This window comes from Harmonia axyridis, chromosome 7 (genome assembly GCF_914767665.1).
Source record: "Harmonia axyridis chromosome 7, icHarAxyr1.1, whole genome shotgun sequence".
NCBI classification, from domain to species: Eukaryota; Metazoa; Arthropoda; class Insecta; order Coleoptera; family Coccinellidae; genus Harmonia; species Harmonia axyridis.
The window spans coordinates 35,730,837-35,752,027 of record NC_059507.1 but is presented as its reverse complement, the minus strand read 5'-3'; the positions used below and the strand labels follow the sequence as shown (position 1 = coordinate 35,752,027).

Here is a 21,191-nt window from a genome sequence, read left to right as displayed (position 1 = left end):
CAAGATGCAAGAAGGTACTAGAAGAAAGGAATTTTCGTAGGTAATCGAGTTCAAAATGTAAGACAGCAAGAAGACGCAATATTTTTTCCTAAAAAATTTCACTCAAACAAAACTCAATTATAATCTCCAAAATTGACAAATGAATAGTCCCAATATTTTGGATCTCCTCTTGGATCTCTGGGCAAGTTACCAGGGGGCCAAGCAGTTTTATTGTAACTTCGCAATGTTTTTTCCATATCAGCTAGAATTCCTGGTTCACTGAAAAAAATATTGCGGTATATTTTCTCTCTGAAAAAATGGTATCTGCTCACATTTCTGCTATATTGTATTTCTCGCAAGGGTCCAATTTGATATTGAATAAGCAGGACTTTTTTCCTGGTTTACAGTCGGAAAAAATGGTTGAGTTTGAAGTACACAAAATTGTGGCTTTTCCCCTGATATTTTTCACTGTGCTATCATCAGGAATTTTACCGATAGATTTCAATATTTTATAAGTTTTCGATACTTTCAAAGTGGTAAGATTATATTTGTAATCTCTTCCAGATGGACCAAACCAACCACTCCATTTGCCTTCGTATGATTCGCCTACAATAAAATATTTAAATTATATCATTAATTTTTTTTTCTTTTTACCTTTCAGAAATTTATAGGAACCCTCCATTAAGGAGGAAATTCCAAGTATGTCATCGATGTTATGCAGTACTCCTTTTCTAGGTGAAGGTGTGCCCTCTGTTAGAGTTTTCCATAAACTTACGCCATCTATTGTCTGGTTGAAAACACTGGTAAAATCAGTATCTGAGTATTTGGGATACAATAGTATATTATTGAGTATTCAGAACGGTAAGCATTTTTTACCGATAGAAGATAATTTTTGTTACAGATTGGTAGTTCCCAACGTTCGTGATGCGCTTTGCACGTGCCCATATATATTTTTTCTTAATTTGATAGAATTAATATTCACTTATATTTACTCAAAAGTTCAATTAGGTAAAACCATATCGACATTTTTTTATCTTCGGTTCTCAATTTTTGCGGAAGGCTATATACAGGGTTAGAACCTCGGTTAGAACTATTTAGAAGGGGCACTACAGGTAACGGGTGTTTTTTTCAGGTATATACTTCAAGTTGGCATTTCTGTTCAAGATGGCGACCAATTTAACAGCTGTCAAGTGATTTATTCTCAGTTTGGTTTGGCAATTTATCATGAATAGACTCACGCTTGAACAACACTTGCAAATAGTGCAATTTTATTTCGAAAATAAAGATTCTGTGCGGAATACCTATCGCGCACTACGTCCATTTTATTTTGTTTAGCGATGAAGCGTACTTCTGGTTGAATGGCTACGTCAACAAACGAAACTGCTGCATTTGGAGTGAAGCTAATCCTCTAGTGTATGTCGAAACACCGTTACATCCAGAAAAACTGACTGTTTGGTGCGCTTTATGGGCTGGTGGAATCATTCGTCCGTACTTCTTCAAAAACGATGATGGCCAGAACGTTACAGTGAATGGTGATCGGTATAGAGCCATGATTACTAACTTTTTCATTCCTGAATTGAACAACCATGATGTCCAGGAGCTGTGGTTCCAACAAGACGGCGCAACATGTCACACAGCTCGTGTCACAATCGATTTATTGAAAGCCAAGTTTGGTGACCGCCTAATTTCACGTTTTGGACCTGTGAATTGGCCTCCAAGATCTTGTTATTCAGCACCGCTAGACTACTTTCTGTGGGGCTATGTAAAGTCATTGGTCTATGCGGATAAGCCACAAACCCTTGACCATTTGGAAGACAACATTCGCCGTGTTATTGCCGATATACGGCCACAAATGTTGGAAAAAGTCATCGAAAATTGGACGTCCAGATTGGACTACATCCGAGCCAGCCATGGCGGTCATATGCCAGAAATCATATTTAAAATGAAATGCCACAAGATTATCTTGCGGATAAATAAAATTCATGTCAATCGAATAATCCATCGATGTTTTATTGCAATTTAAAGTTCTATAGCTCTAAAAAAAAACACCCTTTATTTACACCAATACACTCATCCCTAAATAACGCAACTTTTGTATAATTCAAGCCACCCAGTATTTCTAACGGCTTTCGATATCCCTGATGTAGTGTTTCTCAAAATAGTTCTAACTCTGTATATTATCATGAAGACATGGATAAGTAATCTAGGCCAATGCTTTTGGCTTGGGAACCGGTAAATAAGACTTACCGTCTTGGCAATAAATACCGTAAATACCCAATCAAGCAAACTGGAACACAAAAAAATTATGTTTACCTGTCATTTCCTACGGCATCTAAGATTGTTGGTAACCAGTCAGTAATGTGCATCAAATCCTCAGAAACCCTTTGTGAATATTTAGGCTTAAATGATGAACTCCAAACTAGGCCACACCCTCTAACACCTCCTTCCCAAAGAGTGTCTTTCACACCTCTCAGAGGAAAATTAGAAGCAGCATTTTGGTTGAAACCAGCAGCTGGTCCTCCGTTATCTGTTGTGAAAATGATGATGCTGTTATTTAACATATTCTTTTTGTGTAGAGCTTCTACCACTTCTCCTGTAGACTCGTCCAGCTTAGTCAACATACCTAAAGTAATTCTGTTGGTAATCTACACTGCGCAAAAAAATTAACTCACATTCTGAAAATCTCAATTTTAATGAAAGTTAACTCTTCATTGACTTTATTACTTATTTTTTATGTTCTCTCGGGAAGGTTTTGAACGAAACAAAACACATAAATGGAAGAAAAATTCAGGATTTCACCGAATCTTATGTGAAAGAAGAGAAATAAACAATTTTCGGCAACGACGGTTCATACTCAAAATGAGTGATCTTAAAATGTTCTGATCTAATCCTTCCCAGATTTCTCTGAGTTGGATTCCTAAGTCATTAAGAGTAGCTGGATGATTTTCTGAACTTCTCAGCCTTCTATTGAGGTTGAGGTATAATCGATCCTCTCCCGAAACCAGTAGTATTCAGGAAAAAGCTCTGAGCATATCTTTCATGTGGACGTCGATCACAATGGTAGAGGCAGAATCTAGACTCATCTGTGAAGAGAACTCTTTCCCAATCAGCCTTTTCCCAATGGATATGCTTTCTCCCAAAATCCAACTCGCCTTACGATGGGCTGGGGTAAGAGCTGGGCCTATTGCCGCGACACGAGGCCTTAAATCATATTCTCTGAGGCGATTTCTTATTGTCTGAGTGCTAATTTGCACCCCATGAGTTTGCTCAAGCTGATTTTGAAGGAGGCGAGCGGTTGCAAACCGTTGTCTTAACGAAGAAACTCTCAAGTAACGTTCTTGAATGGCAGTTGTTACCCGTGGTCTACCCTGTCCTGGTACCTGTCTCACTGAATCGCTGCAACATTCTGGACACACTTGTATGGGAAACTCCAAACCTTTCTGCAATTCTTGTGTATGTCCACCCTTCTTCTCGCAAAACTACCGCTTGGGCACATTCCTCTTGGGTCAAATTGCGTGTTCCGCGTTGCATAGCGATCGAGTGTAGAAAATCAAACGAAAGAAAAACTATTGATCACTAGAATTGATCGAGAACAACTGATTTCAGAATGGAGCCAATACAGTCAAAATCTGATAATCTCATTTTTTTTTATTCCTGCTGGGAAAAAACATCTGTATTGAAGAAAAACGTTGAAAGTGGATAACATATGCATGCATAATTCTGATAAAATAATTATCATTGAGAACACCTTCAGTTGTAGAATAAATTTGAGATTTCCATAATTTGTGTTAATTTTTTTGCGCAGTGTATATTGTAAAATAATGAAGGGTTAATGATAGTCAGCTGAAGTGTTGGCATTCACATCTGCTATTTTCAATTGCGAATTCCAATTTTTCAGCAGTTGACTACCCGCAACCTCCAAATCCTTGACTTACCAGCAAACCTTTGCCTAGGATAATCTTTGATGTGAGAAAACCTTGATACGTAGGAATCTGGAGCCGGAAGAGGATTGTAAGGGTTTCCAGAGTGCACAGCAGCGTGAGCAAGATACAAGAACAAAGGTTTGTCTACGTCGTGGTCTTTGATCAGTCGTACTGCTTCTGCAGTGAAGACATCAGTGGAATATTTGCCGTGCAGATTCTTAGCCAACTCCATATTCCTCCTCATGTCCAAACCCCAGGTGCCAAAGGTTTCGATGGTGTGGTCGAAGTAATCTTGATGGCCATTCCAGAATCCTTTAGAATCAATAATTCAAACAATGCAAGATTCTGCATAAAAATAATTGATGGTATATCTCACTACTCAAGCCAAAAATCAATCAAACATTTTTCTATTTATTTGTCAAGTTGGTATCATAGATTACCGAAGTATGGTTGGTATAAATGTTGTGACAGCTGACATATATGATATATGTTAGGTTAAATATTGCTGCGTTTTCTATGCTTGAAAAAAATTCATCTGCACACCACAGAATTCTCTCACCTAAATGACTGTCGAAGCCTCTAAAGATGGGAGTGAAAATTTTCTTGTAAGAGCCAAGATGCCATTTTCCAACGATGTGATTTTGATATCCGAGGCTTCTCAGGTATTCCGGCAGAATATGTTCAGTTAATGGAAGACCTCTTGGTTCAGTTTCGGTTAAAACAGAATGTTGCATTCCAGTATGAATTGGATATTTTCCAGTCATCAAAGCGCTCCTGGATGGAGTGCATATTGGATTGACGTAATAATTGTTCAATATTATACCAGAAAATGCTAGACTGTCTATATTGGGTGTAGGTATTTGTGCAGAACCGTGGAAACTTAAATCATTCCAACCCTGTTGAAACAAACTCTTATCATTTTTGTATTGTACACATTGAATTCAAGTTGATGATTTTCATTAATGAAATAATTAATAAACTTTATTCACTTACTAAATCATCAGCCACTATGAGAATGATATTCGGTTTGGCAGGCCTTGCAATTTCTGATGTTACTAAAATATTCAAATTTTGTATTGCACATAGCACAAGAATATTATAAAAAATATACAATATTATGTTCATTGTAAAGAATCAATTCATAATGATGATCATTCTGAGATTTTTGAGATTATTTGTTTATAATATCTCCATTCTTTGATATGCAGGGCAAAAGGACAAATGCATATAGATTTGTCCATGATGTAAACTATTAAAATTTTTATCGACTTTATTAGTCTACGTGGGTTACATGAAAAGAATCTAGTCCGAATATAAAATCATTCGCTCAACTGAAGCAGTACATTAATATAAATTGAATGCGTTTTATTATATATTGTCTACGATGTAGAATCAAATGAGAAATCAAAATTATTTCAATAATTATAAATCTTGCCCCGCCACGGTAAAATAAAACCGTATTTCTATGTTTGATTGAGTGTTCTGTGTCTAACTGTCAGTGGATTATTATACGGAATTCTGTGATAGGCACAGAGCACGTACGTATCCAATTTTGATTCGTCAAACAATTCTGTTCGGAAAAATTGGATTACAATCGAAATCAATTGAATTAACAGATATTTAGGTCGTGTATTTTCATTTGGTTGGTGTTTTTCGCTTTTCCTCGAATTTTCCAGATTCAGATCTGAAAGAGAATCTTCGAGGTTAGAGAATTATTACTGTTTTTCATCATATTAAAACCGTTCGATATTTTTTCTAGCGGTATCGTGATGTGATCATAATGATAATATCTATTCACATATAAATATTTTTTCACAGGCTATATGCTACTGGAGGCAATAAGATGAAAACGCTTAGTATAATATTAGGATTGTTATTAGTATTAAGCAGCACTTCCGCTAATACAGTAAGTACATTCTCAGATTTTATGAAAGAATTTTTTTAATTTATACATTTTTAATAAATGCAGCACATTTTCCTGTTTGAATAGTTAAATTAATTCTTGAGATCTTCCCTATATTAATTTAGTGTTATCTAATCTCTTGTCTTTATCTGAGATTTGTTTTATTTCTTATCAGAAATGCATACCAAGAGTATAATTTTGTTACCACATATTCAAAAATCAAGGTAATTGAATTATAGACATTGCTGGTAATGTTAGAACTCATTACATTCAAATTTAAGTTTTAATTCAACTTTTATCCCATTTCATTTATAACTTAATTGAGTTTTAATGGCGGTAATTTCGATATTAAATATTGAGCTAATGGTCCAACTGGCCTATATGTCAAAACCTGAGTGAGTCACCCTATTTTGGTAATTAAATTAAATGGGAAGTGTTCCTTTGTTTATATTTCTAATTTATGAGTTGGATGTTATGAAATTCTTTCTGCAATTTCAATGTAAGTTTTTATTGATCATAGTTAATCACTATTTTTATGGAGTCCATAAGAATCTTGTATTTCTATCATTTTTATTTTTGCAATTTATTTATTTATTTATTCAATGTAATTCAATGCAATTTCAAGAGGAAAATAATTAAATGACTCTAATATTATTAATCAATAATATATTATTTTTTAATGCAATCAGCAACAATGCTGCTAGAAGCCCCAAAATAAATATATAAAAGTTACAAGAGAGAATTTACATAATATTTGATGTAACTATAAATTTCAAATAATTGAAATTTGATAGTAACTATATTCAGAATTAATTTAATTTAAATTGATTTTTAGATATCAAGACCACCATATGAAATAACAAAATTCTTTCAAATATTTAATTTTTTCTTGAAAAATGAATGGGAGTTACAATAATAATTTTACACCTCATTTTTTATTAATTATTTGACTAGGTGATGAAGGACTGGAATTTTTATATAATAGACTCTTTTATTCAACAGGATGATGATGAAGCTATTGTAGAAACAGTTCAGGATGAATCTCCAAAACCTTCAGTGGACATACCATACAAAAGCCCTGAAATCCAACAAAAGAACAAAGTATATTTTGCGGAACACTTCGACGATCCAGCAAAAGTAGACAAAACATGGGTCCGGTCCGAAGCCAAGAAAGAAGACATCTCCGAGGACATAGCAAAGTATGATGGAGTATGGAAAGTAGAGAAACCCCAGAGAGAAGGACTGGTTGGGGATTTGGGATTGGTTCTGAAAACACACGCAAAACACGCTGCAATATCATCAGTATTGAGTAGGCCGTTCGTTTTCAAAGATAAACCTTTGATTGTTCAGTATGAGGTAACTTTACAAGATGGACAGCAGTGTGGAGGTGCCTATCTCAAATTGTTGAGTAAAACTTCGCAGTCTCCCAATCTTAAGCAATTCCACGACAAGACTCCTTATACAATCATGTTCGGTCCAGATAAGTGTGGTGGGGACTTTAAGTTGCACTTTATCTTCAACCATCGCAACCCTCTGAACGGTTCCTTAGAAGAAAAGCATTGTAAGAAACCCGACCAACGTCTTGAAGATATCATTAACGATAAGAACCCCCACTTGTACACCTTGATATTGAAACCGGACAATACCTTCGAGATCCTCATCGATAACAAGGTTGTCAACTCTGGACACCTTTTGGACGATTTCACACCTGCCGTAAACCCCCCTGCTGAAATCGACGATGTAACGGATAAAAAACCCGAGGACTGGGATGAGAGGGAAAAAATTCCTGACCCCACCGCTACTAAACCTGATGATTGGGACGAAGAAGCGCCTGCTCAGATAATAGATGAGTCAGCTACCAAACCATCCGGATGGTTGGATAACGAACAACCACACATTCCCGATCCTGATGCGAAAAAACCATCCGATTGGGATACAGAAATGGATGGGGAATGGGAACCCCCACTTATCGATAATCCTGCTTGTACCTCAGCTCCTGGATGTGGGGCCTGGGAGCCTCCGATGATCAACAACCCCTTGTTCAAGGGTAAGTGGAAGGCTCCACTTATCGATAACCCCAACTATAAGGGCAAGTGGAGGCCTAAACTTATCCCCAACCCTGATTTCTTTGAGGATAAGAATCCGTTCAAGATGACCACCGTGGTGAGTTAAAAATTGCTACTTTTTTTTGTATTCAAATCTACTTTTCTCTTGAACAAGCCGAGGTACTAAAATTTGTTATATTTCTTATTAGTGGCCCTTGCAGACATTGTCTTACCAAAAATCAAATTTTCATTTCGATGGGTCAATTAATTTTGAAAACATTAAGAGGATATAATCATAAAAAATGTAATTCCCATGAACTCTCATTATTACATTTGTGTTTTTCAACAAATTCAAATAATATTTGTTATTAGTTGAAATCTCAATCTCTTATTGATATCTGAGGCATTATTTAAATGTCGAAATACCAGAATTTCTTATCAAAATTGAAATTTTTATCTGTTTTTAATGCTGAACAACATGTCTACAAATTTTAATTCCATCCCATTGTATGATTGGCAGCTTACCTACTATCCATCAAACTTATATCAACTTATATTCTGCAACTTGACATCAAAGTTTCATAACCTTTAAAAAATTACCTATCCTTACCTATCTACTGTCAGATAATATCATCTGACTTGTGTCAGCCATGTTGGTCCAGAAAACGTTGCACCTCTATAGTTCTCTCATTCTTGAACTTTTTTCGCATTTTATTTATTCTATTTTGATAGTTATTCTGCTCTTAGGGACAAAAAAAATCAGTTCTTGAGATATAATGAATTAATTTCAATTATTCCACTTTTTTTTCAGGAAGCAGTAGGTTTTGAATTGTGGTCAATGTCCAGAGACATCCTTTTCGATAATATCATCATCACCGAGGAGCTTAGTATAGCTCAAGAATGGGCCGCAGAAACGTTTGAGAAAAAACGTCAAAAGATCGCTAAAGATTCTGTAAGTAAACCGAAATTTTTTTCCTTTTATATAAATTTCTTACGATCATTTTAATTACAAGGTTTCTCTATGGGGTCGTTTTTTGAAAGCGACCAATTATAAACCAGGATGGTGGGGTCTGTATTTTATTTACTGCCTGATCCCCATCATAATGTACATAAGTTACTTATATTTTTGTGTCAAAGAGGTATTTTAATGATTGTTGATTCATTCATAGGCTAACCAAGTTGGAATTGGATCATTTTATTCCCCATAGTTGTTTTTGTATATTTTCCACAATATTTATTTTAAAATTATCGATGTTATTTTTTGTTTTAAGAAATTATTATTGCCCTTGTAATTTTTTGCTTTTTTCTTTAGGAGAGCGTAATAGACAAGCTTGCTAGTCTTACAGTGGATTACCCAATTTTATGGGGTGTTTACATACTGGCTTTAGGTATCCCTGTAGTTTTAATCTTATACTGCTTGTTTAAACCAAGTACAACTGCTAAAAAGGTAAAAGAAAACTGTCAACTAAGAAAATCAGTTTTTTTTTTATCCTGCTTCTTTTCTTAGGAAAAAGAAGATTTACAGCGTCAAGCTGAAAAGAAAAAGACTGATGAATTGACTGAAGATGTAGAAGAAGAAAATGAAGAAGTAGGCGCTGCTGCAGAACAAGAAGAAGGAGAACAAGATGCAGAAGAGGAAGTAGAGGTAATGCATCCTAATACTTAGTTTCTTGAAGTTTTGTTATTATATAAATCAAACTTTTTCAGGATGAATCTTCCTCAACTTCAGAGAAACCTCAGGAAGAAAATGCCAGAAAACGAAAAGTTAGGAAAGAATAAGAATGATTAATTTTGAGATCATCCACCATAGTTATTCTAGTTAAATTATTTAATTCAGGATTTTTATAAATCTATAAAATGATAGATAATTATAAGTATTATAACACTCGAAGAGAATGGCAGGATAATAAATTGATGGGTTATGTTCACTTTGGCTTGTCGTATTTACGTAAATTTTGTACATATTTTTTGTATGTAGATGTATTTTGTCTGGTTTGCAATTTGTAACGACCAAAATGAATTAGTTGTTTGCATATGAAATATCAAAATACGTATTCAATTTTGGAGTTTTCTTTTCTCACCCCTTTTTCAAACATAAATTTCTAATTATTTTAGCAGAATATCATTTTGTCCGAATGTATCAAATTTTGAACTCAAGCCATCTGGTTTGACTCTTTGATGACGAATTCGAGGTCAAAACCAGTTCTATCTGACCAACCACTTATATTTATTTTCTTATTATGTGATTTTATTGAAAATTTCAATTTCAACAAGTTCTTTGCTTGGTTGCTTTTAATTTTTTTCCATTAAATGAATACCCTATGGATTAAGCGAGCATTTTTTTTACCTCACTATATTAGAGACACCTCTGTTCATAAGAGCTAAAACTTGCTGAAGTTCAAAAATTTTTGAATGAAAGTAAAAAAATATTAAAGTATATTATATATATAACTATACAGGGTGTCCCGTAAAGACCACGTCAAACCGAGGGAGAATGTAGATCAAAGGATAACCTACCTGCTATGACAAAATTCCCATTATAAAAGTCTTACCGTTTTCGAGATATTTTTTTTTTTTCGGAAAAAAAAAATAAAACAAAAAATTTGCCGGCAAAATTGAATTTCGTTGAGGTGAATAATTATGCGAGTAATATTTTCGCACATAAACTATTGCCCTTGTTCGATAAGTAATGCAACATCGAAGATTTCTCAACAGAATTGACAAACTTGATTTTGTCAGAAACGTACCCATTTCGATAAAAACAGCCATATCTTTTTTCTTTGAATAACAAATGACCTTTGAGATACTTCTTTGAAATCACTATGAAATAGACAATTTATTGGTGTAATGTGCAGCAGTAGCTCGGTACATTTTGCTTCCACTACGATAGGCTAAACTTCATGAACAAAATAATCCACTACCAAAATTTCCAATAAGAATATTTCTCATAGCCCCCCTTTAAAATGTTCGGAGGATGTTTTTAATGTAAACGTTAAAATCATTCTTCAGCAATATTTTACTGAAAAAATTACCCAAAAAATTGTAAAATCGTACCAACTGCAAGGACAAAACTATTGAAAAGGGCAAAAATTCATTATTTTCCAAAAAAAAATATCTCAAGAACGGTTAGACTTAAATTCAATGGGAATTTTGTCATAGCAGGTGGGTTATCCTTTGATATACATTCTTCGTCGGTTTGACGTGGTCTTTACGGGACACCCTGTATATTAAATATAAAAAAAATAAGTGAGATCAATGTAATCTCTATAAGTAGGTCGGTCTTAGAACATTAATAAGAGGAAAAGAATGGCCTTGTTACAAACGCATTTGTTTTGATGCTAACATTCGTAACTCCTTGTCTAACGTGATACTATAGCAATAGCGTAACATAATTTGATTCATTTTTAAATTATTCAATCATGCTCAAAAATAGTTGACAATGTGATTTATTTATAAAAATTCTTTCGTGTTTCAAAAGGGTTAATGTTTTTCTCAATTTGATAATTGAGCTATTGTGGAGTTATGACAAAAGGATTCCTGATAAAGCATTCAACAATTAAGTAAGGATTTTCCATGCTCATGACTAGCTCGATTGTGATTGGCGACACTAAACTCCCATCTCTCTTGTATTCGGGATCGAGCACAAATGTTTACTTTCCATTCCTTCTATCTATATTCTAAGAGGTCGATAGATAATTATGGACATAAATTTATTTATAAATATAAAAACGATATTTTCAGATAAAACATAATTTACAAAACAAAATATTCATCTGGCGGTATAAATTGTCGACACTTATGGCAATCTACAACCCAATCAGGTAAAACACAGATGGCTTTTGTATTAAGCCCACTTAGTTTAGGAGCTTCTTTCTGACCGCAAATTATGTAGTCTATATCTTCTGAAGGATCCTCAAACAAAGACCTAAAAGAAAATTAAAATGCTAATTCTCAAAATATTGATGTAATAAAAATAATGAAACAAATAACTTACCCTTCGTGAATAAAGATGTAGTTCTTCAACATTTCCTCTATATAATCTTCAAAATTACTATCCAAAAAGAAATTTTTCTGCTTGAAAAAGTCGTAAGGTTTTTTTTTGAGCTGCTCTTTTCGTTCAACAGTTTCTTCCTCGGGGTCAGTTTCTGCAGAATATGCATTGTCTTCTTCCTTTACTTCTGTCAAAATTTTTACGTCAGAGTCTTCCGATATTTGCTTAGAACAATGTGCAGTTGGTTCTGGTGAAACTTCTTTTTGTATTTTTGCTGGTGATAAAACCTGTTTTCTTATTGGAGATTGTGGCGTTGCTTTCTTTATTTGTTCAATTATTTCTTCTGTATCCGAAGCTTGTTCCCTGAAAATTAAATATTGATTAAATTTTACTGCATATTTGTGCTTATATAAAGTTCATTGGTAAAACGAGTTATATTCAGCTATGAGAACAAATAATCAAGTTTTTCTGATCTGATTAACTATAAAATAGTTTTTGAAGACTTTAATAATTGATTTTGTATTGAAAGAAGTTTCAAATTTGGACAAGGCAAAGATTTACACACTAATTTGAACGAGGGTGCAAATCTTCTGACTGCCTGTCTGTTTCTTCTTATTTAGTGTTCACCTACATTACATCATCAAAATATGGGTTTTTCGCATTTTCTACTTCTGGCGATTCAGGCCTAACTTCTTCAATTTTTTCCCAGATTTCATCCTCACTCTCATCTTTATTCTTCTCATGTTTGTCCAAAGCATACCTCCTCCAGGGTAATTTTTTCCTTTGAGAGTAACACTCTTCGACCCAATTGCGAGTCACAATTTTTCCTTTACCTTTAACCTGGTTGAATTTCGGAGTGTTCATGAAGGCACATCTAAAAATCAAAGTTTTTGTATTTTTATCATACAAAATTTATATATCGAACATACACCAAATGAGTGCAGGTGTTATCCCAATCTGGCTTATATCTAGCCCCCATTTCAAGTATTTCACTTCTAAGTGTAGCTCTATCTGGATTTTGAATACCGCTAATCACTAAGACAACATCTTCTAGTAACTTCCCGAATGGTTTAGTTATTTTTGTAGGTTTCATTCTTTTTGGTGACTTTTCAGGTGTATTTGGTAGTTTTCTTTTATTAGAATCTTTTTCTTGCCTACTGCTACCAGCTTGATCCTTTAAAGGTGTATTAACTTTGGTTTTTTCCTCTTTTTCTTGTCTACTGCTACTAGCTTGATCCTTTGAAGGTGTATTAATTTTGGATTTTTCCTCTTTTTCTTTTTTCATTTTATTTTTTAATATTGGAGTATTCTTAGGTTCTTCTAAAGGTTTTTGTTTTTCTGCATTCCTCTGTTCGATCAGTTTGTCAATTTTATCATCTGCTTTTTCTTCATCTTCAGTGTAGAATAACTCATTTCTATTTCGAGGCTTAGGAGTACACTCTGTTGAAGTTGCATTTTTTGTCTTGGAAGTTGAATTTCTCAAAGAATTAGGTAATAACTTAGGACTTCGAACTGGTGAACTAGTGGACCCATTTAGGAGGCTTGAACTGGCTGCTCTAATAGCAGCAGCAGCTGAAATTATTTTTTATATCAAATGAACAAAAAATTGATCAAGTCTTATTACCTGTCAGAGGTTTGTCTTTATCAGCTTCTAGCTCTTTTCGTCTTGCAAATAGAGAACCATTTCCAAAATCAACTGGCGACTCTGGCCTTAGTGTGAATTTGCCCAACTTTATCTCACCATTATTAGCCTTATCCTTGCTACCTATCTCTGACGAATGAAATTTGATAAATGAAAGTCCATACTTAACATGCTTGTTGAAAGGTTGCGTACAAACCACCTTAATCCTATCCCATTTTTCATCACATACAGGCTTTGAAAAATCATCCTTTTTGAACATCCTCACCCTATTTATATTGGTGCTTTGTCGAGACTCTGAGGCAGACATAAAAGAGGACATAACAAGGAATGATTTAAAGTCACCATTAGATTCAACGGAACGTGAAACCAATACTTCAATATAAGCTGAGTGTTCATTTCCAATATCAATACCAGTGATCACACAGGCTTTCTCAAGTTGGAAGCATATGATTGCATTCTTTTCACCTGGTGTAGCGCACTTCCATTTCATAGATGTGATATTTCCAAGGAGGTTATTGGCAATGTGTACCTTCAGGAAAAACCGGTGGTAATCAAGAGATATATGCAGCAAGAATTACTGTTATTGTTTGGAAATAGAATTTTTACCTTGTCCTCGCTACTAAAGCTTACTATATGATCTATTTTTAAAGGTGGCATTGTGGAAGATATTAGTTTTCACTGTCCCTTTATTCTCAGTCAAATGATAAGATTTATCGTATTTTTAATTCTTGTTTATTTGCGCGCCATTGAGTTGACAGAAAGTTTTAGGTTAGGTAATAATTTAAATATTTCATATCTTCGCGCTAAATTCAAGTTTATCAGGAGGAAATTACTTTAATTTTTGTTCTAATTTTCTTTTGAATTAAAAATGCGTTGATTAAATGAAGTGGTCTTGTTATTATTCAGAAAATAATTGATATTAGAACAAAATTAAATCAGAAAGGATAGAGATTGTTTATATTTTCGATTATTCCATTTGAAATCATTTTTATTGGTACCTACCTACTTTAAATTCATTATGCCTGATTATGATTCAGCAGTATTCACTTAACAATATAATCTCATTTATGCATTTTATCCGTGGAAAAGACGAACAAAAGACTGAACATTGGTGATCGGTTTAGCATTATATGAAAAACAACATTCCATATAGGAAAATTACAAATTTCGATAATTTTATTATGTTTACGTTGAGTGATACGCCCCTTAAACCGCAGCCCCGTGTCTATCTCATCAGTCCAAGCACTCCGCTTGTTGTCGCTTCCTTGGTAAACACCATCAGAAATATTAGAATGTGAAATATATTGACATACGCCTCTGCTTAGGTATCATTTTACATCGCTAAATAATACCAAAATCTGTGCTGTGCGGTGACCATGGCTTCTTCTATCTGGAACGAAACTCTTAATTCAGGAAGAAAAATTGAGGAGGAGTGCTTGAGGAATTTGACGAATGTGCCTGATGATGTCCAGTTTGGCCAATCGAAATTTTGTCCGTCCGTCTACGATGGAATTATGTGTTGGAGTAGAACGGACGCAGGAAATCTGGCTGTGCAATCTTGCTCTTTGAGCTTGTATCGACCGACTTCTGATGTGAGTACTAATTTTTGAGAAAAATGAGGAAAAAGTACACAAGAAAACTTTGCAAATAAAACATTTGCAGACTTTTTGAGTTTAAATGTGCCGGCTAACTCAGTTACGTATACACTTCACCTTACCAATTTCTTCGCAGATTCATACTAATCATAACTAACAGTTGCGTATAAATATATAAGGTACCTATATTTACATATTATATGAAAATATGTGATTACTAAAGATAATAAGACACTTTTGTAAATTGTACCTATACATAGAAAATAATCTTGTGCAGGATTTTGTTTTTTTTTTGCTTGAATATTAAAAAAAAAACGAAATATAAAAAACATACAAACTCAATTGCAAAAGAAATAAGTTCATCAATAGGCAAGGCCGCACAAGGTCTCTTGTAATTTTTTGCTAAAATTCACAGTGTTTGAGAAAAAAAAAATATCAAAAGATAATACGCCTGAGTTGTGGAGGTTGGATTATTTTCGGCCTCAAAATTATCCAATAACGATATTTTTATTGAGAACTGGTACAAATTTAAAATGAATGTAACAAAAAAAAAAGAAATTATAAACTTTTCACATATTGAAAACTACTTTTCGGACGCCATCTTCAGGGGGCTGTAATTAAGCAGGGAGGCTCAAAAAAAATCAACCCTCCTTTTTCACAAGAAATTGCAACTATTTTGTTTAGCGATGAAGCGCACTTCTGGTTGAATGGCTACGTCAACAAACAAAACTGCCGCATTTGGAGTGAAGCTAATCCTCAAGTGTATGTCGAAACACCGTTACATCCAGAAAAACTGACTGTTTGTTACGCTTTATGGGCTGGTGGAATCATTGGTCCGTACTTCTTCAAAAACGATGATGGCCAGAACGTTACAGTCAATGGTGATCGGTATAGAGCCATTATTACCAACTTTTTCATTCCTGAATTGAACAACCATGATGTCCAGGACCTGTGGTTCCAACAAGAAGGCGCAACATGTCACACAACTCGTGCCACAATCGATTTATTGAAAGACACGTTTGTTGACCGCCTAATTTCACGTTTTGGACCCGCGAATTGGCCTCCAAGATCTTGTTATTTAACACCGCTAGACTACTTTCTGTGGGGCTATGTAAAGTCATTGGTCTATGCGGATAAGCCACAAACCCTTGACCAATTGGAAGACAACATTCGCCGTGTTATTGCCGATATACGGCCACAAATGTTGGAAAAAGTCATCGAAAATTGGACGTCCAGATTGGACTACATCCGAGCCAGCCGTGGCGGTCATATGCCAGAAATCATAATATTTAAAATGTAATGCCACAAGATTATCTTGCGGATAAATAAAATTCATGTCAATCGAATAATCCATCGTTGTTTTATTGCAATTAAAAGCTCTATAGCTCTAAAAAACACCCTTTATTTTAACTTTTTTGTTATTTCAGGGACTAGCAACTTTACTATGTGAAAAAACAGGAGAATGGTTCAAATTTCAAAACTACGTGGCAGCAAATTACAGTGAATGCGGTCCATTCCATCTATATAGCAAAATATCTGAAAGCGAACTGATTTACCATAAATGGATACCTATATTGAGAATATGTACTCACGTTGGCTATGGATTCTCCATTTCAACCCTATTACTTTCTCTATTAATTTTCTTCTATTTGAAGTAAAAATACATATCATTTTTACGATAATATGTAATGGTTTTTTTTTTCTAGGAGACTCCACTGCTCTAGAAACTACTTGCACATGCATCTGTTTGTTTCTTCCATTATGAGATGTTTGATGTCAATTTTGAAAGATGCGCTTTATTTGAATGCTAGACATTTGTTTATAGATACTTCGGTAGAGGCTCAAGGCGTACACTTTCAAATGTCAACAGTAAGAAATGGAATGAATAATTCAACATATATATCACGTTTTTTTTATTTGCAATCATTCTACATTAGACAAAAAAGAACAAAGCACAAAGAAACGCTGTGATTTACAACTAAGATGCCTAGATATACTGAAAAAGTTTAAGACTAGATTGACGTCCTTTATAGTGACCATTGACCAGCCATCTTGGATTTGAAGGAGATTGGCGAAACTTAACTTGATTTTCGCATCGTTTCCTGTGGCGCTCACATCAAATTTCGATGTCGTCTCCATAGAAATACTACATTGGAAACAGCAGAAATTCGATTTTCGTATTTTGAAAATATGAAGATCATATAAAGGGTGTTTCATTGGGAAACGGAAATACTTCACAGGTGCATAGGTGGAACCAAGGCGGTTCTGGAGATACCCCATTTATTGGGTCCTACTGTCTTCGTAGCCGAGATACAGGGTATTTTATGAATTTTTCCCGTTTCTTTCTGAGGCCATATCAAACGAACCACCTGTTATATTTTCTTCATATTTGGCAAATATGTTCCTAATTGAGAGCCCAAAAGTATCATGCAAAAACCGCCTTGAAAATCCAGGTCCGGGTTAACAAAAATTATGAATTGTTTGAATCCTTGTAACAACACCCTATACATCGGAATTTTGAAAATCTGTTTTAATATTCGGAAACACCACTAAAAACTAAACTGAAATGTGTACTTCAAATTTTCGCGCAGACAGTTTTACTGCACAAATTTTCAACGTAAAAGTGAAGTTTCTAAGAACTTGGATACCTGAAAGTGGTTTGAAGTGACTTTTCAACAACGAATTATCAAAAATATTGAATCCATAATTATTTCAAGATTATTTTGTAATTCATTTTTACATTGGTTTTCCTTTTTATAGCTGTATACCATTTCAGTTTTTATTTTTGGGTTACTCTCTCAGTCTCTGGTCGTTTCTCATTACTGCACAAATTTCCAACGAAAACGTGAATTTTTTAAGAATTTGGTTTGCTCGTTTGCTGAAAGTGGTTTAAAGTATCTTTTAGTGATTAATCTATGAGTTAGTTATTGAGATCATAGTCCTCTTTCCTGTGTGAAGTCTATTGTTTCTTTCAGCAGAGCTTTTCACTACTGCGAATAATCATAAAATTTCGTATTCAATCAAGTAAGTTGACAACCATCACTTTGACAGAAGACCATTGATGTTTAGAATAATTCAAATTGATTAATCATTTTGTTATTATATTTTTTTGTTCATAATTGTTTCAAAATATACGATATCAACCTAATGCAACTCAATTCTCAATAAATAGAAACTGAAATAGTATACAGCTATAAAAAGGAAAACCAATGTGAAAATGAATTAAAAGGGATCTCGAAATAATTATGGATTCAATATTTTTGATAATTCATTGTTGAAAGTCACTTCAAACCACTTTCAGGTATCCAAGTTCTTGAAAACTTCACTTTTACGTTGAAAATTTGTGCAGTAAAACTGTCTGCGCGAAAATTTCAAGTACACGTCTCAGTTTAGTTTTTAGTGGTGTTTCCGAATATTAAAACAGATTTTCAAAATTCCCATGTTGTTTCAAGGATTCAAACGATTCATAATTTTTTGTTAACCCGGACCTGGATTTCCAAGGCGGTTATTGAATTATACGTTTGGGCTCTCAATTAGGAACATATTTGCCAAATATGAAGAAAATATACCGGGTTGTTCGTTTGAAATGGCCTCAGAAAGAAACGGACAAAATTCATAAAACAATATGGTACAAGCTAAGCGCTACTTGTAATCACAGAAAATCAACTCTTATTTTTCCACAGCACTTTTGACCACGAATTCAAATGAACTCTCGTTATATGGATTCATTCATTTAATTATCTAGCGCCACCAATGTTTTAAAAGGGAAGTTTTGCCAATCTTGAGTAAACATCTCCTAAATTGCCCTAAACAAAAGTGGACACACCAGTATTTCTAGACATTTTATATACAATGTAATAAGACAAATTTCATATGAAAGGCATTCCAAACCATTTGATTTTAAGCGTGGGCGTTTTTCAAACACGTTACTTTTTGTCCAATGTAATTATCTTCAGAATTATATTATCTGACGATCTATTCTTTCAGCTATTTCTTTGAAAGCTTTTCATATTTTGTAGTATTGGCTTTGTAAAGCAGTTATCAGTCTGAGGCAATATTTCATTTTGACGAATTACATGATGATTTTGATGGAAGGCATTTATTTGCACAATTTGATATTCTTGAAACCTTTTTCTGAGAAAACCAGCGTGAAGTTATATGCTATGTCCGGGTGGTGTAAGTGTTTTTTATATTTTTTCGTTTAGGTGTTATTTTCTTACCTTTCTAGTCATCCCTCTTCTGTTTGTTATACCTTGGGCAATTTTGAGAATTCAAAATAAGAGTATCGGTTGCTGGACTCGAGAAGACAAAACTACTTTACTGTTGGAGATTCCTACAGGTCTAACAGTTATAGTAAGTTGAGTTTATATCATATAGATAATTAATTTATGTTTTATTTATTCAGTTTATTAATTTTTCATTTTGAGATAGGTACCTATCTATATAATTTTTTTTGTGAGTTAAATATTTTGTTCGATCGATTGAAATTAATAAATTTATTAATTCAATTTCTTCAATTTGTCAGGGAAAATTTAAGGTTTGTTAATTTACAAAATAATAATCGAGCAAAACTTAAGTTTGTAACACAGGCTTTTCGTAGATTTCATTAATAAAATTCTTACTTTCTCTTCCAGATAAACTTCATTCTTTTTCTGCTGATAGTGAGAATTCTCTGTCTGAAATTGAACTCGATGTTTGTTCAACAAAGAAGGGTGAAGTATAGGTATTTCTCCCGAAAAAAATCGAACTATTGAATAATAAAGTTTTTTCCAGGAAATTGGTCAAAGCAACCCTTATTCTCCTTCCTCTTTTTGGTGTTCCTTATACAATTTCAATCGTTCTGTACTTTTATGTTTCTGAAGATGTCACTTTGGAACTCATCTGGCTCTTTTTCGACCAGAGCTTCTCGGCTTTTCAGGTAAAATAGACAGACCAGAAAGTTTTAAGTTCAGATCAAAATTCGTGAGAAAATTGGAATTATAAATGAATAAATAAATAAGTTTATTGAATACAAATTCGAACAAGCGAAAAAAGCTGCCAAGTTCACGTCAATGCTTTTCTGATTTCCTATATTAATTTTTGCAGGGATTCCTAGCAGCTTTATTCTACTGCTTGTTGAATGGTGACGTCCAAACGGAAATTAAAAGGAGATATTATTCAGTCAGGGAGAGGAGCCAAATCAGGAGATGCAGGACAATTTCCCATACTTTACAATCTTATCTTCCCAACGGAGAGGAAATGACTGAAATGAGAAAATTTTCCGGGGAAAATGGAAAATTTGAAACGTACTTTTGATGTGATTTTTTTGTGGAATTTCTACTGTTAACAATAAATACTTGACGTTCATTTCATTATCTTCTCTATATTTTATCTTTTCTCATTTTTGAATATCTAAATGTTGTTTTCCATATTTACCAATAGAAAACTTTCTAAACAGTTTGAAAAACTATTTTGGTGTGAAAATTTTATGACTAGGTGATGAAAGAAAAACCAAATACTTTTTATATTCGTACGTCTGGATAGAAATGGTTTTGGAATTTCAACTTGGAGTAATTTTCATAAATATTTTCTCCAATAAAGGAGCAGTTTGACATATTTCCTGAAGGTGGAAAATGATCTTTCAAGTAAAGTAAGCCGAAAAAATCTACACGATGTTTATTATTTCAGCAACTAACAAAAAACTAATAACTAAATCTCCAAAAAGAATGCGACACCACTTTGAACCCACTTGTCTTTTTCCTTGACATCGCAAAACACCCTCAGTGTTGCCAGCTTACTTTTTCTCGATGAATTCGAATAAAGTGGAACCATAATACTACTGCTTTGATCGACAGAAAGGGACTGAAAAAATTCTTACTATGATCTCTAAATTATCAAAAATATTAAAAATTTCACCTCATCTTTCCATGTGATATAACAAAGTGGAACCTTATTCATGTTGTCAGAGTCGGAATGTCCACTTTGCAAAACACTTCCATCGAAAATAGCGCCCTCTAACAGCAAATCAGACAAAACCAAGCAGTTTGCAGTTCCAGGCCTCCAAGAAGTTTCCAAAGTCAACTGATCCAAGGCCACATTATGTTTGCTGAAATTTCGAATTTGAATTCGGGGTT

At 34.0% G+C, this 21,191-nt stretch overlaps 5 protein-coding genes and 1 long non-coding RNA gene across 9 annotated transcripts in view; 2 read left to right on the top strand and 4 right to left on the bottom strand.

Moving 5' to 3' along the window:
• Positions 1-58: 58 nt before the first annotated feature.
• Positions 59-5,142, bottom strand: LOC123683988 (arylsulfatase B). 2 transcript variants are annotated; one of them, XM_045623025.1, is made up of 7 exons: positions 4,896-5,142; positions 4,462-4,798; positions 3,915-4,214; positions 2,293-2,506; positions 634-779; positions 312-585; positions 59-258 (listed from the first exon to the last, which is right to left on the bottom strand). In XM_045623025.1, exons 1-7 carry the CDS (start codon positions 5,025-5,027, stop codon positions 114-116), a joined length of 1,548 nt encoding a protein of 515 aa, XP_045478981.1. In that variant the 5' UTR covers positions 5,028-5,142; the 3' UTR covers positions 59-113. The 2 variants fall into 2 exon arrangements, with proteins under 2 accessions (XP_045478981.1, XP_045478980.1); XM_045623024.1 differs by having other exon boundaries at positions 2,293-2,602; positions 4,896-5,141.
• A 247-nt stretch (positions 5,143-5,389) lies between these two features.
• On the top strand, positions 5,390-9,909 carry LOC123683987 (calnexin). Of its 2 annotated transcripts, none has more exons than XM_045623023.1 (7): positions 5,390-5,440; positions 5,721-5,808; positions 6,808-7,968; positions 8,662-8,802; positions 9,163-9,297; positions 9,358-9,495; positions 9,558-9,909. In XM_045623023.1, exons 2-7 carry the CDS (start codon positions 5,746-5,748, stop codon positions 9,627-9,629), a joined length of 1,710 nt encoding a protein of 569 aa, XP_045478979.1. In that variant the 5' UTR covers positions 5,390-5,440; positions 5,721-5,745; the 3' UTR covers positions 9,630-9,909. The 2 variants fall into 2 exon arrangements, with proteins under 2 accessions (XP_045478979.1, XP_045478978.1); XM_045623022.1 differs by lacking the exon at positions 5,390-5,440 and adding an exon at positions 5,447-5,605.
• A 1,634-nt stretch (positions 9,910-11,543) lies between these two features.
• On the bottom strand, positions 11,544-14,262 carry LOC123684402 (DNA repair protein XRCC1). The gene is made up of 6 exons (XM_045623651.1): positions 14,090-14,262; positions 13,466-14,012; positions 12,771-13,413; positions 12,473-12,715; positions 11,845-12,204; positions 11,544-11,775 (listed from the first exon to the last, which is right to left on the bottom strand). The coding sequence occupies exons 1-6, from the start codon at positions 14,138-14,140 to the stop codon at positions 11,604-11,606; spliced, it is 2,016 nt and encodes a 671-aa protein (XP_045479607.1). The 5' UTR covers positions 14,141-14,262; the 3' UTR covers positions 11,544-11,603.
• Positions 14,263-14,431: 169 nt separating this feature from the next.
• On the top strand, positions 14,432-20,424 carry LOC123684403 (parathyroid hormone/parathyroid hormone-related peptide receptor-like). 2 transcript variants are annotated; one of them, XM_045623653.1, is made up of 9 exons: positions 14,432-14,751; positions 14,809-15,075; positions 16,506-16,732; positions 16,785-16,947; positions 19,098-19,254; positions 19,307-19,431; positions 19,713-19,801; positions 19,852-19,996; positions 20,164-20,424. In XM_045623653.1, exons 2-9 carry the CDS (start codon positions 14,860-14,862, stop codon positions 20,371-20,373), a joined length of 1,332 nt encoding a protein of 443 aa, XP_045479609.1. In that variant the 5' UTR covers positions 14,432-14,751; positions 14,809-14,859; the 3' UTR covers positions 20,374-20,424. The 2 variants fall into 2 exon arrangements, with proteins under 2 accessions (XP_045479609.1, XP_045479608.1); XM_045623652.1 differs by having other exon boundaries at positions 14,432-15,075.
• On the bottom strand, positions 16,479-16,813 carry LOC123684405. The gene is made up of 2 exons (XR_006748145.1): positions 16,671-16,813; positions 16,479-16,614 (listed from the first exon to the last, which is right to left on the bottom strand). It is a non-coding gene; the product is annotated as an uncharacterized LOC123684405 (long non-coding RNA).
• A 294-nt stretch (positions 20,425-20,718) lies between the features above and the next one.
• The window catches only part of LOC123684169 (cytoplasmic dynein 2 heavy chain 1), a 33,433-nt gene continuing 32,960 nt past the window's right edge, over positions 20,719-21,191 (bottom strand). Inside the window, exons 61-62 of the mRNA XM_045623326.1 lie at positions 20,974-21,163; positions 20,719-20,919 (exon numbers count right to left, since the gene is read on the bottom strand). Coding sequence (XP_045479282.1) covers positions 20,767-20,919; positions 20,974-21,163 — 343 coding nt within the window. The 3' untranslated portion in view covers positions 20,719-20,766. The remainder of the gene's footprint in view (positions 20,920-20,973; positions 21,164-21,191) is intronic.